The sequence below is a fragment of the Drosophila ananassae genome, chromosome 3L, assembly GCF_017639315.1.
Source record: "Drosophila ananassae strain 14024-0371.13 chromosome 3L, ASM1763931v2, whole genome shotgun sequence".
Taxonomy (NCBI): Eukaryota; Metazoa; Arthropoda; class Insecta; order Diptera; family Drosophilidae; genus Drosophila; species Drosophila ananassae.
Genome location: NC_057929.1, coordinates 6430785 through 6448455, shown reverse-complemented (window position 1 = coordinate 6448455; position 17671 = coordinate 6430785). Strand labels below are relative to the sequence as shown.

The following is a 17671-nucleotide window of genomic DNA, read 5'->3' as shown; positions in this document are numbered from 1 at the left end:
AACTATAAAAAGGATCTAAAAGCGGGCAAGAGCAAATATGAAAATATTGCCAAAATAAATATCGTAAAATGACTTTTCTTTAATGAAAACCAAAAGATATAAAACTGAATATGGTGGTTTTTCTGGGTAGGATAGTATTATGTAATAATTTTAAGGGTTTTGAGACTCTATTGACTTTGAAATAGATTTTATAATCATCCTTTTATACAAAAACTTTATAGAATCTTTAAAAATGGTCTTAAAACTAAGGAATCGGAGCAAAACCTAGGAACAGTTTCGAAATAAAAGGTTTATTTTTAAAATTTAAACTACTTGACTTTTTCTAACTTCTACTATTTATAATATTTTACCTTCTGAACCTCAGTTATTAGGTTTTTGTTATCAAAATATAGGGATTTGATCCTCTTACTCATTTTATTTTATTTTTTTTTTCAATTGTGAAATATGAAACTGATTCAGTGACTCAGAAATGAGACACGAAATGAATCATGACACGAATCATGGCAATAAAAAACACAATCCTTTGATGTACTTTTGATATTTGATATTATTTTTATTATTGAAGCTCAAAGTTAAAGATAATTGTTAATTGTTTTTATTTAAAAGATAATGAAATAATGTAAACCGGATAAGAACATTCATTTTTCATGACATTTAAAATTAGAAACTAACTTCTGATATCTATTATTCGAAAATTTAAGAAATTTTTTAAGAACTTCATTCAAGTAAAGATTGCTTAAGAAATAAGAAGATGAAAACCTAAAGATACTCTATTTTTAAGAGAAAATAATCGTTGTTTTAAAGACTTATTTGAAGTTCTTGCCACAAATTGTATCTAAAGTTTGTTTATTTTGTTGATTCTTTCAGGTTAACAGGAAAGCCATCACGTAATCGCGAAAACAAATAAATTTCGAAACTTTTCGCACCAAGAATGCGAAACTAGCTGTCTCTGCTCCCACAATCTTTTCCAAATAAAGTCGGATGAACGAAAATCTTGCTGTTCTTGCCACAAAGCGTTATCCGTTAGATCAGCATTGTTAGTTTCGTGGGTTAAGCAAAAAATAAAAAAAAAACGGAAACGGGAACGGTGTGGAGTTGTTGTTCTTGGAGCTTGTTGCCACTGATTGGAGAGCTTTTTTCGCTAAAAAAAATAAAATTAAAAAAAAAATAAACAACATGCGGCAAAAAAGTGAGTTCGAGTCTCGAGGGCCGTCGATATTTCAATTTTGAAGCGATAGCGTGCGAGAGAGAAGGGGCATTGATATAAAAGGCGAACGCCTACGTGCAAATATGCAATTTCTGCTGACGGAAACTGCTTGCATTTTGCGATTACAGGCAACCCAAAAAAAAAAATAAATAAAAAGATTGCATCGTTCTGGAAGTCTGTTTGCACATAGTATTATGTGACGTATTTGTACATGGACTTAGGTAAGGAGAGGAGTCACTTATGTAACCTTTTCATGCGTTTTGTACATAGTTCTCCCTCCCTATGTGGCCCTCTTCCACCTCCATTCCCGTTCTCTATTCGCAAACGAACAAAGAAACGGCTGGCAAAGCAAAAGAGCCAGAAGGCAACGCAACGCCAACGCCAGCGTCGACGTCAACGACGACGCCGACGTCTACGCCAACGCTGGCAGCGCACGAAGGCCAAGCCAGCAGAGTCCGCAAAAGAGAGCAATAAAACAAGAAGCCGTCGTGTCAATGCGACAGAGTGAGACAGACAACACATCGGGTCGGCTGTCGGCCAATGAGAGCGTTGACGCAGAACGAAAAAGAAAACGAAGACCAACGTCAGGGGCCAGGCAGTTGGCTACCTGGCTCTCGGCCTCTGTCTGTATTGCGGAGAGTAAATAGAGGGCGAGTACATAGCGTGTCGGGGCCGAAGAGCGAACAAGACCAAGCCAGACGTCTCATTCGAAAGAAAGCCGTTGAACAGATTGGACGTGCGCTCGGTCGTACCAATTTTTTATCGCTAACCAAACAGAGTGAACCGACCACTATCGCTGGCGCGACTCTCGGACCAAGTGGAGTGAAACACATGTGCCCTTGGATGAAGTTTTAAAAAAAAAAAAATAAATTAAATAAAAATAAAAATAAAAATAGAGTGCAACAGTGTATAACTACATCCAATGCAATTAGTTTTCTGTGTCTCGATTCTCGTGTGACAAATGCAACTAAAACAACAACAACAACTAGCAGCAGCAGCAACAACAACAGCAATAGCAGTCGGCTGCCTTATGTACGACGCGTGTGAGTGTGTGTGCGAGCAGAAAACATAGAGCAAAGCATAATACACAATAAAGGGGCTCCGAAAGAGGAGCAACCGAAAGTGCCAGCGCGTGTTTGTGTTTATGTGAGAGAGTTTGGAGATTCGAAAGATATACATATATAGTGCAAAGAGTTTCAAAACCGACAAAAAGCAATGCTGAGTTAGCATTTCAACACAAAACTGGATTATTTACACAGCCATCACACTTGGATTATTTCTGCCATTGGATTAAACAGATACATAGATATAGTTATATATATATAGTACCCACCGCGATGCCAATTAACTGGCTGGAATAGCGGTGTGAGAATATTAAACTCGGAAAGGTAAATAAAAAAAAATGTATTGTTTTTTATTTTTTGGAGCCTCGAACGTTAGTCAACACTGTCTATGCCGGCAGCTGTTGCGCTCTCCACACACACATTACTCTCTCTCTTTGTCCCCACTCCGTTACTCCCACCATTACCCCATCCCCACTCCACCCCCCCACTTCTATTATGATTGTGTCTCGTTACCCAAAATGAGAATTTCGATTGGACACTCGACAATTGAGGAAGTCTCCACCAAAGGCATGTTATGTGTGCGTGTGGGCGCCAACTGCTGATTTTCTTCAACTTTGTTTTGTTGTCGGCTTCGTAACCTTTTTTCGTTTTATGATTATATATACATATATACTGTATATGTATGTGTGTATGTAATTTTCGTGAATGAAAGTGCCTCTATATCTTTGTGTTTGTGTGTGTTTGGGAAAAAAAAAGATAAAGCCAGAGTCTCGGCTTTAGGGCCCTCTTTGCATTCTCCGAATTTTGTAGCTGCTATTTTTTTTTTTTTTTCTGCTGCTGCTGCTGCCGCTGCATTGTCACAGTCCTCGTTCCCGACTACCTCCCTTGCACATCCCTACCCCTGGCTTACCCAACCATCCCTTCCACACACACACTCACACACACACACACACACACTCTACACACCAACACACAGAAATGTAAAATTCCGCTGCTTTTTTTTTTATTATCCTTTTTATGTTGGTACTCACATTTTTTTTTTTCGCGCGCGTTTCCACCTCCCATGCCCACAGAATCTTCCTCTCGAACCATGGGAATGGGAATGGGAATGGGATCACAAAGAAAGGGTTTCTACCCATCTCCTGGCTCCTGGCCTCCTTGCTCCTCGACGATTCCTGCTCGCCAGTCCCACGAAACACTTAAATTGTGATGTAAAAAGGATTTAAAGAGGCTGCCTTCCTCCCTTCCTTCCTTTCTCCCGTTCTCCCTTTCTGATTCACATTCATTCATATTCCATTTCCATATTCGGTTTTAAATGCGAGATGCTCGACTTGTCCTGGTAGAAGTCCTGGGTTCTGGGTTGGAAAAGTTTAATTTTTTTTTTTGTTTTTGGGAAAAGTTTTCGTGTTTTTTGCCGCCTGACTTTTCACTTTTTCTCTGGCGCGTCGATGCAAGAGTCATTGTGGCATTAACATGTACTTGCCACCATCCATTCTATTAACTTTTTTTTTTGTTTTATATTTATTTTTGTTCTGTTAAAAAATGGATATAACTCCCTCGAGTGCTATGGGCAGTGGCAGGAGTAGGCCTGGTCCCATGGCAACTACCAACATCCATTATCGAAGCCCGCATAAATTGAATGGATGGTTTAAAAAAAAGCCTAGCCAGTCTGGCTTATTGTTTTTTTTTTTTTTATTCAAAAAAAAAAGCTTTAAACAGCTGATTCATCAAAAGAGGGAGAGTGAGAGAGAGGGGGAGTAGGGGATATTAGAGTAGAGTGGGAGAGAAGAAAACTCCCACACTAAATTGCACTAGAAACGATCCACGGGTTCATTAACATCAGCTTCTTGTTCAGGTTTTCTTTTTTTATTTTCCCAGAAAACTCTATTCGCTTTTCCAGCAATTGCATTTCCCTCCCTTCCCCTCTAGCTTATAGCTTTTCCACTCTCCAGTTTCCAGTTTTCAGTCATTTGTTGATTTATTTATAGTCTTCTTCTTCTTTTAAATTTCTCATTTAATTTAAATTTTTTGTTGTATTTTTTTTTCTAGGAGGATTGTGCGAAAAACTACTACCATGATGACACCAGAGACGAAAGCAGTAACGCCGCAGTCGAAAACAACAATAATACCGCCTGGAATAGCAACAGCAACAGCAGCAACAACAACAACTATGGCACATCAGCTGGCTAAAACAACAACAACAATAGCTACAACAACAAATGGCAACTCAAAGGCGGCCAAAAGCATTGTAAGCAATGCAAATAGCAACAGTGCCACTAGTGGCAGTGCCAGTGGCAACAACAATAATGGCAAAAAGTTGCCTTTGTCTCACAAGCCAACTTCTGCAACACAAGCAGCAACACTAACAACAACAACAACAACAACTAATGTTGCTAATAAAATGCAACAACAACAACAACAACAAAAACAACAAATTTTCACAGCCAGCGGCGGCATTAAAGTAAAAAGTGAAAACACATTAGCTGCAACACTCGTCGTAGCTGGAAGCAAAAACATTGCAACAAAGCAAGTCCTATTGGAGAATGGCATTAAGAAGGAATCAACGCCACCGGCAGAGGCCTCCTGTTCCTCCTCCTCCTCATCATCCTCATCCTCTTCATCATCGTCCTCCTCCTGGTCTCTAACACGGAGAGCTGCCTCCGAGGAGGCTAGCAGCAATGGTGGCGCCTCCGCCGATGAGGAGAGGGGCGAAGATGAGGCACAAACGGCGACAACGACTTCCGATTTGGCCACAACTTCAAGGCCACGCCCCGTTCTGCTGACGGCCGTTAATCCGCACATCATTTGTCACCTGTGCACCGGCTACCTGGTGGATGCCACGACCATAGTGGAGTGTCTGCACTCCTGTAAGTATCTATCTATTTGCCAGATTGTATCTTTTAGATTGTATCTCTTTAGATTGTATCTCTTGGATGGCTTTCAATTGAACTTTAAAGTTGAAAAGTCTGGGAATTGAATGAAAATTAGCCAAGCAGACACACTCGTCTGAGCCACAACTTTGTCCAGAGAGTCAATAGATTCCCCATTCCTTTAGATTCTTCCTAATCAAAGGAGTCTACAGTGCTTTCTTTGCCAATTTATCTGCCAAGTTGACAAAAAACTTGTATCTTTAAATTACGAAAATGTATCTCAAAGCAAGTACTACCTGCTTGGCCGACGACCCTTGACAGTATCTCTGCAATTTGTTAATCTCTTTCAGTGTCTAGTGTCTAGAGCCGCCGCTTTCTTCTCAGACTCTGGTGCATTTAATCGTTTTGGCTTAATTAGAATGGCAAAGGAGAGTCTCCCAACCACCCTCTCTAAGCCAAAAAAGCCCAGGATGGTGCTGCGAAATTGCCTAGACGTGATGAGTTATGTTTCCAAGAGGGGAGAAGGACTCTGGGGTGGCAGGATGCCAGTGGTGGCAGGATGGCAGGATGGCGCACTGACGCAGATGTTGCCGGGCGATAAGTTTGTGGGCAACATTAATGGCTTCTCCCGGACGCGAACTTGCCACGATTGATTGAGAATCGCAGAGCCTCTCGCGGATTAGTTGCAAAAGATATTAACACAACATTAGCATGCCGGTTGGGCTCTATACCCGGCCCAATACATAAACGCAATAAAACCCACTTAGAAAGCCATAGATCACCCGGTCGGCCAACTAAGGCGGTCGGTCTTCACATTCACCCTCACGACCCACCGAACCAAAAAAAATCTGGCCAAAAACCAATGTGTTGATAATGGACACTGGATACATTTGGTCAGGCTCATTTAAATCTGTTGGTAGCGAGGGACGTTGCAAACGCCCCATACACAGATACAGATACAAAGATACTTACTAACTTACGTATGTAGAGCACCCGGGAGTCCCATCTAACTGTCAAACAGACCCAGACCCAGAGCCAGATCCAGAGCCAGAGCCAGAGCCAACCGAACCGGACTCTGTGTACACTGTTTACTGCGGGACTGGACCTGGGATGGTTACTAGGTAGTGGGGAACTGGCGACCTGGGGAACTGGGAAACTGGGGGTCTTCAGGCAAATACCAACAGCAACAACAACAACAACAGTAACAAACAGCAAAAAGCAAAAGCAAAGCAAAACCAGGCAAAGACAAGCAGAGTAAATCGAAGCGAAACCGGACTGTGGCAGCAACAGCTGCCGATAACAAGAGGAGGAGTGGGTTACACTGACAGAAAATTTATGTAAAAGGGTTTCAGGCGATAAAACAAGAAGTTGGCAGAATATTTCATGATAAAATGATATTTTATGGTGCATTTTTCAAGTAAAAAGCATGCTTTTTTCAATATATTTGGAAAAAATAGAAAAAATACTAAAGATTAAAGGGGAATAAAAGTATTTGGAATGATTGTTGTGGTTAAATAAAGAAGTTTTGAAAGCAATTCTTGTTCAAAAATGAGTTTTTCATGTCACTAAAAGCATGCTTTTTCAAAAAAAGTGTCAAAAAAGCAATAAAAATAAAGAAAAAAGAAACACAAAGTATTTAGAAGGGTTACTAATGTTTAATACTATAAGTTTTAAAAATATTTGATGGTAAATGAATCATTTTTCAAGTAAAAACCATGTTTTTTTCAAATATTTTTCCAAAAAAAGCGAAAATATGGGAAAAAATAGTATCTAGAACGGTTACTGAGGCTAATACTATAAGTATTTTTCAGTAAAAAGCATGCTTTTTTCAAATATTTTACCAAAAAGGCAAAAATTCGAAAAAAGAAAAGATAAAAAAGTATGTAGAAGGGGTTACTTCAGTAAAATATTAAAACATTTAAAACTTGTTCAAGTTGAAACATTTGTTTTTTCAAATTCGCCGAAAAAGCATGCTTTTTTAAAAATATTTCCTAAAAATCAAGCCAAGTATTTTAAAAAACCCATTTTTCAAAGTCTGCTTTTATTTTTTTTAATAATTTTCAAGTTTTTAAATCAAAAATCAATATTTTTTTTTTAAATTAGAATAACTTACAAGTCAAGCCATCAATTTTATGAGAAATAATCCCCCAATCTCTTTAAAATTTCTCTCACTGTATGGATGCTGTTGCAGCTCCTGCAGAATGCTGGCGGCTGTTGGCCTGGCCGACTGCTCTCCCCATTCGAGGCCATTTGGCGGGCAATAACAACATTTTTTTTGTGCTGCCTTGCACACGCCAACTGCCTCCCAGCCCCATAGCCCACTCGCCCCAACTAAAGAGGCGCCCCCAGTCCCCATCCCCGTCCTTAGTTCCCCCTTCCCCCATTCCAGTCCTTCTTGCAGCTACTGCTGCTGTATGCGAATTGTTCCTTTTATTTTTCTTGTTATTTTTTTTTTTGCGTTATTTTTTCTTTATTATTATTTCGGCATTGGAGCAAAACTGACGGACAAGCGTAACAGGCGGTGGGCCAGCTTGGACTGACTGACTGCCTCTCTCATCTGACCACCTTAACCCCCTTTGGCCAGAGGGCCACCTCCTCGTTTGGGTCTGGGTGACAGTTGTAGCGTGCAGGATATTCCGAATGGGAGGTGGGAGGTGGGCGGTGGTCGGTTGGATGGCTAGGCTGGCAGGAAGGATGGCTGGCAAGCAGGGTGGCGGCGAGTGGCAGACAGACACTGGCATTGACATTAAAGTCAAAACAACTTTTTGCCAGAACTTTTTCTGGCTCTGACTCTGGTTCTGTCTCTGACTTGACTCTCTCCTGATTCCCGGCTCTGTTTGGGTTTAATGTTCCACCACCCTCTGGTTGTGATGTGCTCTCGTTTATATTTTTGGTACGTGGGTGGTTTGATTGCGTTTCCTCTTTTTTGTACCCCGTCGTAATGGATGGGCTGGGGTTACTGGGGGGGGTAGAGAGCTATCTGGGAGGAGGTATCTCCCTCGTAGAAGCTTTACATAAATTCGATTCATTTGGACTTTTAGGAGTAGGGAATGAATGAAAATCTGTTGAATTTATTTATGGCGCAAGTTGCCTATTTGCAGCGCCAATGTGCCACTCATTTCACCACAAGCCCTCTAATTTATTTTCTCCACTTGACTCTTCTCGTTGCAGTCTGCCACAGTTGCCTCATTAATCACCTGCGAAAGGAGCGATTCTGTCCGCGTTGCAAGATGGTCATCAACAGCGCCAAGCCGAACATCAAGTGAGTATCTTCTTTCTGGAGGAGAAGTATTGCTGCTGAAGTACTCTTTAGACTTTTTGGGATGCCCGAGTGATTCGCTGTCTGTCTCTGACAAGAAGCGATTAGATGATAGATACATAATGTGCCGGGGCAGGGTCCTTGGCTGTCTTGTCTGCCTCGTCTTTATGTAAATGGATTGCCGGAGAAAGCCTTGACAAACCTTTTTTTTGGCAGAGCAAATGGATCTTTAATGGGGATACTAAGAGATGACGACTTCATTATTCAACTTCTATTGAATATTTCATTTCCCTCCAACACATTAAGACAACGTTTTTTTTTTAAGACAACTTCCAGTATAATTATTATAATTTAATGAAGAAAAGAAATCACTTTTTCACTCGCTGTTAAGCTGCTTTTGATTATGAAAATTAAAAATTCATTGAAAGCGGCTTAGTCCGATTGCAAAAAGGCATTAATTCAAGGACTTTAAGGACACTTTCCTCATTAGACGATCCAGGATTAGTTCCTTCCTTCAGCTTCCCACTTTTTTTTTTGCGACTTTAGTCAACAGCTAAAAGCAATTCAAGACAAGATGCCCCTGATGAGATTGATTTTCCCCAAGGGGGAATGGAACTGGAATCGAAATCGCGCCCGCTCTTGAACTTCGAAAACCCGAAAAAGTAGTAGTTTCTTATGGATATGGGCTTTTGACGGCGGTTTTTGGCAATTGTGTGGCTTGTGCTCGCTCCCCAAATTGGAGAAGCGAAAAGTTGATCTCAGAGTTTGAACCTTTCTGCCACAAAAAGTAGCATGTAAGAGATGCCTCGACCACCACCACCACCTTGGCTAAAAGTTTTGGCTGCGGTTAACTTTATTTGACGTTCTCCCCCTTATAGCCTCCATAGCCTCCATAGCCCTCATCATCCATCTGTCCAACTGTCTTTCTGGTCTGGTCTGGTGGCACGTTTCAATTCAGAGCATTCCATTTCGCTGGGCTTAATGAAAAACACGTTTCATTCGTTACCTTCCTAGAGCTATAGAGCGTCTATCGCTGAACCAGCGAAATAATATCTATCCTATTTGTTTAAGCCGAAAAAAGCCGAGCAACTTTAATAATAGGCAGGCAGGCAGTAGAGTCAGAGTCTGTATAGAAAACCACCCGCTGGCGTACAGAGTAGTACATTTAGTAGCCCCCTTACCCCAATCTCTTTCCATTCCATGTGGCACGTTGTAATCTCTGGCAGACACACACAAACACACTCTTGCCACATAGCCGCGATAATGAATACAAATTCAAAGAGAGGCGATATCTGGAATACCAGAGTATCTTGTATCTCAGAGTATCTCGAAGTATCTCGGAGTATCTCGGAGTAAATGAAGAGCAGGTGAACTGCTCTTGGTCTGAACCTGCTCTGGAACCTTTTTAGCCAAATGGTGTGAAGTGGCGTCCCAAAAAAAACAAAAAAAAAACAAAACTTTATTATTTTTGTTCAACAAACAAGTGTCTCTTTTGTGTGCCGACTGGCAAGCTCTGAGTTCCATGAATTTTTAGTAGCACTCTGGTATTAGTGTACTAGTAGTAGTAGTTAGTCGTTAGTCTCGACTCTCCAATTAAATTTATTGCAAAAGTTTATTGTTTAAACAGGCTCCACAACAAACACTCTTTAGAAAGTAAAATAAAAGAAGTTCTTTTCTGATTTTTAACAATAAAAAAAAAAGAAAAATAGAACAAAAAGTAAATAAACTTAAATAAAGTAAGTTTTGAAAGTAAAGTATATAGGATGTGTGTCATGGGGGCCTGGCCGGCCATATTGTTATTGCTTTAGAGCCCCCACAAAGCAATCATCAGATATAAAAGACAAAAGAAACATAATAAAAATGGGAAGTAAAAAATGGGTAGAAAAAGACTACAACGGAGACGACGAGAGACACGCATTTCCAAGAAACTCTGAAAACAAATCCAAGTGCGGCTGAGATAATTAACGGGCGGGTCTTGCGCTCAACTCGACTTGAATTTTTTTTGTAGCCGACGGCTAATACGACGACTGGCAGGAGCAGCAGCTGACAAGAATAACAACAAATATAATAATAACTGATTGCAAGGCGGAGCAGGATGGACATACATACATACTGGCCAGGAGGGGTCTCTGTCTCAGGGCTTCTGTTGCCTGCAAAAGGCGACTCTGACAATGAAAAGAAGTCTCCGAACAGGAGACAGAGACAGGCCAGCCAGGCCAGGCCAGCCAGGCGATGCAACAAGGGGAGGGTTCGACTCCTGTCAGAAAAAGAATAAAATAAAAACTTATTTTCTTCCTTTTTTTTTCCCCTTTTTTTTTTGAAGTTTTCAGAGTGACTTGATCATTTAATTTCAAAATAAAGAGAGTTCTCTGAGATAAAGTTGTTAAAAAACTCATTCACTTTCCTATCTGACTACTGACTTTATGACTACCAACTGAGTGAAAGTAATCCCCATTGTGGCATCTTTTTAATTGCTTCGATAACCCCTCCAAATTCCCTTCCATTTTTTAACTCAAATCGTTTTCATCTCATCTCATAGTTTAATTAATATGCCTGGCTTTTCCTTTTCCCCCAAATCCCATAACATCCCATAACCCTTAAATAGATCGTTTAGTGATAGACTCCGCTCCTCCTCTGACCCTCAGGCCCCTCATGATCGATCGAATTTATGGCCAAGGGGTTATGGTAATGAGAAGATGTCGACTTTTTATGTCGATTTTCAAAAAAGAAGACAGATCCACTGAGAGTTCCTCGGTCTTAGTCTTTCTTATTTCTTTCTTGGTTTCTATTCAACCAAGACCTTCGTGTTTCGGTTCTCGGTTCTCGGTCTTTTGCTTTTTTGGGAATATATATTTGGGATTTCGAAAAATGATTGAAGTGAGCGCCTGTTTGTGCCTTCGGGGGTCGGTGATGCTTTCAAAAGGCGGCGCGTCTCAGTCTTGTCTTAATGCCCTGAGTTCCTGAGAGCGTTCCTTTTCGAGGGGGTAAACCACCACCACCATTACCATTGCCACCAAGGAACCAAACACCAGTGTCGAGTCCACCACTATCAGACTCGCTATCGTCACCATCACTAGCGCATGCCACAAGAAGAAGCAGTTGTTATTTCTCCCGGCACCAGGCACCCCCAGACCTCTACTTTTATTTTCATTTATTTATTCTTAGTGTTGCGTGCCATTGAAGGCAATAGAAAATTGCATCTGCCGCCTAATTTGTACAGTCCTTCTCCCCTGCCCCTGCCCCTGCCCCTGCCCCTGCCTCTGCCGACTCTTGTTTCCGCGCCAAGGATGTCCTGTCCCGACTCCTGCCAGTGTATGTGTGACTTTTTCCATTTCCCGCCGCCTTTGTCTTCTTTTTCCATTTCACCGGGCACGCGCACCCCTTGCTAGCTGCTAGTCTCTTGGAACTTCTTTTCCTAATCCGTTTCCTTTTTTCTTATTTTCCTTTCATCCTTTCCAGATCGGACACCACGCTCCAAGCGATTGTCTACAAGCTCGTGCCGGGTCTTTACGAACGGGAGCTGATGCGAAAGCGGGCCTTCTACAAGGATCGTCCACAGGAGGCGGCCCTGGCCACGCCCGAGCAGAGGGGCGATGATACGGAGCATCTAATCTTTAGTCCCTCGGACGATATGTCATTGTCCTTGGAATATGCGGAACTAGGGTAGGTAATCCTCCAAGAAAGGGGGACTTTTCTATAAAAAAAAATAATGATTTCTATTTGAAATCAGAGTCGAACTTTTGACTTACAAATTGCTAATCATTATGCCCTTCCCTTCTATATCTTTCTCTCACAGGGAACTGAAATCTGACTCCGATTCGGAGAACGAAATGGTGGACACTCTGCGTCCCAGATACCTCCAGTGTCCGGCCAAGTTCCGGGTGAGCCACCTGAAGAAGTTCGTCTACGACAAGTTCGAGATAGACGCCCAGCGCTTCAGCATCGACATCATGTACAAGGTGAAGACGATCGTTCTGCTGGACTACTACACCCTAATGGACATCGCCTATATCTACACGTGGAAGCGGGACGCACCCATGCGTTTCTACTATCGTGTTTATGAATGCCCCCAGCCGCAGGTGAAGCCGCCGCTGCCGCCGCCACCACGAAGGGTGTTGCCACTGAAAGTGGAACAGTCCGAGCAGGTAGCCGAGCAGGTCCCAGCCAAGGTGGAAGTGCCGGCAATCGAGGCGGCCATCAAGAAGGAGTCATGCAACGTGGAAACAGTGCAGCCACCGAAACTATCGCCACTCGGGGCGGAGCCCCTCAAGTTAGTCATCAATCGCAATCTCCTGGAGAAGCGTGAGAAGAGCCACTCCCCCCAGTCCAGCTCCAAGTCAAAGAGCTCTCCACCAGCTCCTGCCTCGCCAGCTGGCGCTCCTGCCAGTCCGGCGGTCTCCTCTTCGCCCTCCGAGCCCAACATCAAGCTCAAGATCGATCTGTCCAAGCAGAATAGCGTGACCATCATCAATATGTCTGATCCGGATCGGAAGGAGATTGTTAAGCCCCTTAAGCCGGAGAAGGAGTCGCGCTCCAAGAACAAAGACAAGAACAAAGAAAAGGATAAGGACAAGGACAAGGACAAGGACAGTAGCAGCAGTGGAAGTCCCAAGTCCTCACCCTCCTCCAGTGGAGAGCGCAAGCGAAAGAGTCCCAGTCCACTGACCGTACCACCCCTGACCATTCGCACGGAACGCATCCTGAGTCCCAACGGAGTCAGCACTTTGAGTCCGCGCATTACCAGCGGTGGTCTGGAGGATCCCAAGTCCGAGTTCCTCAAGTCCTTCGCCCTCACTCCCATCAAAGTCAAGGTGGAGTCTGGGGAGAAGGGCCTGGAAACTTCACCGCCATCGAAGTCAAAGGGCAGTCTGGAGGACAGTCTGCTGATGAAGCCGCCCAGTTGCATGCCACCCAAGTCGATTGCCTCCTCGAAGCGCAAGAACAAGGAGCCCATGAAGGCGCGCTGCAAGAAGGCCAAACTGTCGCCTCCCCTGCCCCGCGTGGACTTTAAGATTCGCCTACCGGGAACTAGTGCCACTTTCAACGCATCCGAGAGTTCCTCAACTGCCTCCGCTTCCTCCAAACTGGATAAGCCACTGATGCCGCCACCGGCAAAGCCGCCAATTCTGGCTCCCCGCAAGCTCCAGGCACCTGCTCCGTTCGTTCCGCCACCCTCGCCGATGCACCAGCACTCCGGGATGCAGATTGCGGCGCCCGGCAACCGGACACCCATCGCCAAGCGCTACCAGCCCATTCTGCCCAAGGCCTCGCGTCCCAATCCCTTCGCCAGCATCCCCAGCGACGTGAATCTCATGCTGCCGTTGGGCACGGAAATCAAGTCGATTGGAAGCCACAACTCCAACGGCAACAACTCCTCCGCCAAGTCGCATGTCTATGGGCCCAAGGGAGGCGACTCCAAGATGGGACCACCGCCACCGCCGCCCACATCCAATGCCTCCAGTCCATCGCAGAATAACCGGGCCGTGGGCAAGTCCATGCCGGCACCCGGGAATAAGAGCTCCAACAGCTCCAACAACTATCTCAACCTGGCCCTGTTCAACGCCAGCAAGTCCAAGGGCAAGGAGGCGCCGCCCGGCTGCCGCACACCCATGTACACCCCGAACTCCCCCAGCTACTCGCCCAGCTCGCCGCAGTACGTGCCCAGCTACAACATTCCCACGATGCCCACCTACAAGTACACCCCCAAACCGGCGGCGAATCCGGGATCGAATTCCGGTGGAACCGGTGGTATCCTGCAGAATATGCTAGGCGTGGGTGGTGGCTCGATGGCGGGTCTGTTCCCATCGCCACCCACCAAGTCGGACCAGAACTCCAATGCCGGGTCATCCACTCCCATGCAGGGAGGAGGAGGAGGAGGAGGAAACTCCGGACCGACCAATCCTCCCACCAAATCCGACCAGAACACCAATCCCATGTCATCAATGGCCATGCCGGGAGGAGGTGGAAACTCTGGCCCCGTCAATGGTAATCCCTTCCAGCGCAGCGCAAGTCCCAGTGAAGACGCTCCGGAGAAGCAGCAGGTGAAGGTCAAGTCGCTCCTGAACTCCTGCAACATCAACATACCCTCCTCGCTGTCCATCACCATCTCCCGGGACAACGGAGATCCCTCCTCGCCCGGCAACGGCCAGCATCCGAAGCACAAGACTCCGGTGAACAACTACATCGAGATTGTGAAGCTGCCGGACCAGACCCCGGAACAGGTGCAGGCCGGCAAGGAGGCCCAGAAGCGCCAGTCGCCACCAGCGCCCGTCAAGCTGCCAACTCCGCCGCCCTCCAAGGCGGCCATCCCCTCGCCCCAGCACCTGATGTCGCGGATGACGCCGCCGCAGCTGCCCCAGGTGCCCACCCCGCCGCCGCCCACCTCCTCGTCGCCGGTGAACAGTGTGCCCCGGGTGATAACCCCGCCGAAGACCTCGCCCCCGACCAAGGCGGCGCCCGCCCCGCCCGCCAAGCCAGTGCTCACGCCCACGCAGGCAGACAAGAAGACCCCCAGTCCGGAGAAGCGCAACTCGGCCCAGATGGGCAGCCACTCGCCCACCTCCAGCGAGAACAAGTCGCCCAAGAACGGATCGGTAGAGGGAGCCACTGCCACCCAGAACGGAGAACCCGCGGCCAAGAAGTTCCGGCCCATCCTGCCGCGTCAGAACGCCCTGCCCGAGCTGGCCCCCAAGCTGGCGCCCGCCCAGAACGCGCCTGCCCTGAACCAGCCACAACTGCAGGCGGCCATGAAGAAGGTGGCGCCCAGCAAGAAGTCACCGACTGGCCAGCAGAAGATGACCAACGGCGGTCCACAGACTGTGCCCCAGAAGCCCAGTCCGCCGCAGAAGAACCAGCCGCTGCTCCATCCTCAGGGCAAGAAGCCGGCCAAGAATCGCACGCCACCACCAGTGGCGCCCAATCTGCCCGCTCTGGCCAAGAAGATGTCCGACCTGCCGCCCGTCAATGCTCCGCTGAGCATCGCCTCCAGTGCCGGACAAATGGCTCTGACCAAGGAGAATCTGATGCGGGCCCAGGCCGCCCAAGTCGTTCAGGCTGCCCAGGCCGCCCAAGCGGCCCAAGCTGCCCAGGCGGCTGCTGCCCAGGTGGCCAATCAGTCCAACTTGATGTACAGCTACATGTACAGCTACCAGCATGCCTACCTCATGGAGCAGCTATCGCGGATGCAGAGATCCGGCAGCGACATCAACGACTACCTCCAGAAGATGCAGGCCGGAGCTGTTGTGGCACCCCTGCCCGGAGATGGGGATGCGAAAAAGGCCATGCCCATGCTGCCGACTGTAACGCTACCCAGTCCGGGTGCCACTCCGGCGGCAGCAAGTCCAAAGACCTCGCCCCTTCCAGCCGGAAAACTGACGGCCGGGGCCACGGCGCCAAAGACCAAAGGTAACAGTGGCGGGGCCAACAGTGCCAGACAACAGACAGCGGCCACGGGAGCTGGGACGGGAGCTGCTACCACTCCGTTGCCCAAACTACCTGGCGTGGCTGGCAGTGTTGCGAAAAGCAAGTGAAGATGATGATGAGTGGCGGGGTCGGTGACCAGGAAGGAACTGCAAACTCCCACGTAGCTCTAATTAATTTTTAAAGACCCTTTTTTTAGTTATTCATTAACGTTACCCGTTCGTTATTTCGTTCTACTTCAAAACTCTCAACCAGAACCAATTCCTCGCCCTAATTACGGTGTGGCATCGCGTGGTGGTCCAACCCAGCACCACCACCATCCTGCCAACTCCTCCTGGTATTATTGGGGTTGGATTGCCGCGACACCAGGAGAGAGACGCATCCATCCGAGTGTAAACTGCCCTCCGGTTGCTAGACACTCTGTACATAGAATACCTCCTTCAATTAAGATCATAAAATATTGCTAAACATAAAAAATTGTACGCCGCGTATCAGTGATGTATTTATTAAAAAAAAAAAAATAAAGGATTAACTTTTATGATTAAGAGATTAAGACAGCGATTCAGAATCGATATGCAGATATACGAATATAGATACGTATTTAAGAGATTAAGTATCCATAAGATAAATGTAAATACCATACCATTTTGTATAATCTTTTCACAAAAAAAAACCAGAACCAGAAATCAACGAAAGAAATATATATAAATTTTAAATTATGCCAAAAAGTAATGGTGTTTTTATTGCCACTTTCGGGGCAAGAGTGACTTCCAGGCGGGAGGGGCACAGCTTGAGGATTATCGGCCCAACACGAATCGTTCCAAATGCCAATCAAGCGGCCAAGGTCAGAGGTCAGACCCAACCGGACCGACCGCTGTGTTTTCGACCATTTCTAATCTGCCAATTCCCTTCGCTTGAAGAGAAAAACCGAAAAATGAAAAACTGAAAAACAGAAAAACGGTGGAAAATATATAAAATTGTCCAAATGTCTTTAAAATGAAAAATGTGCCCGTCGAGTAGCCAACCATTTGGAACAAAGAAAATAAGAGATTATATTGGGTTTCTCAATGACACGGAATCCGGACTATGGACTCTGAACCTCCGGAGTCCGGACTTCAGATCCGCATGATTTCCTCGAGTTTTCTCGCCCTGTTGCCGCCGTTTGCGAAAATTCAATAAAAACGATTGGAAATTGTGTGGCCTTTGTGTTGTTTTCCTCTTACCTTTATCTTTTTCTCCCTTTTTCGGCATTTTTGGACAGAGTTTCCGATTTCAAAAAAAAAAAAAAAATTGCCAATTTTCACGAATGTGTCCCTTAAGAGATCCGAGAATCCCAGATCCCAATCCGATGCACTCCAAGTCTAATTCATATAATGAATGTGATAAGATAAGAGTGGCGGGTTGTGGCTTTGGGAACAAATAAAAAGGGATGAACGAGGAGATGTATCTTGATCCTGGAGGGTTGTCCTCCGTCCCCCTGATTAGGTGAGAATGGCGGACTGCTTCCCGAGACTCCTGAGATTTATGCTCATGTGAGATAACTTTTTTTGGGGGCTTCCGGAAGGACTCCCCAAACTCCCCAAAAAAAACAATTAACATACGATTGCCTCCTTGGGCCTTACATCAGCTGGCCCCTTTCATAATTTATACAGACCGTGTGCGGTTTAAGCCAAAAACTCCAATTACAATAATTAAACCTTTGTTGCAAAGGTTGAACTTTTCTTCACGGGATACTGAGTCAGAGAAACCACACGAATGTTGTAACCATATTTCCACCCAACTGGGCAGGGCAGGGCAGGACTCTGGAACCTGGACCTTGTACCCTGGACCCCATATGAAAACCAGTTTAATG

General features: G+C 45.6%; 1 protein-coding gene across 1 annotated transcript; it reads left to right on the top strand.

Annotated features, from left to right (window-relative positions):
• Nucleotides 1-1845: 1845 nt before the first annotated feature.
• Nucleotides 1846-16543, top strand: LOC6494850 (polycomb group protein Psc). The gene is made up of 5 exons (XM_001959519.4): nt 1846-2595; nt 4321-5138; nt 8313-8403; nt 11860-12063; nt 12197-16543. Exons 2-5 carry the CDS (start codon nt 4346-4348, stop codon nt 15927-15929), a joined length of 4821 nt encoding a protein of 1606 aa, XP_001959555.3. The 5' UTR covers nt 1846-2595; nt 4321-4345; the 3' UTR covers nt 15930-16543.
• Nucleotides 16544-17671: the final 1128 nt, after the last annotated feature.

What these genes read in the sequence shown, in the direction of transcription:
- LOC6494850 (XM_001959519.4), top strand. Translation starts at nt 4,346, where the DNA reads ATGATGACACCAGAGACGAAAGCAGTAACGCCGCAGTCGAAAACAACA. An exon ending in AGCGCCAAGCCGAACATCAA is followed by an intron (nt 8,404 to 11,859) that starts GTGAGTATCTTC and finishes CATCCTTTCCAG; the next exon opens with ATCGGACACCACGCTCCAAG. An exon ending in TTGGAATATGCGGAACTAGG is followed by an intron (nt 12,064 to 12,196) that starts GTAGGTAATCCT and finishes TTTCTCTCACAG; the next exon opens with GGAACTGAAATCTGACTCCG.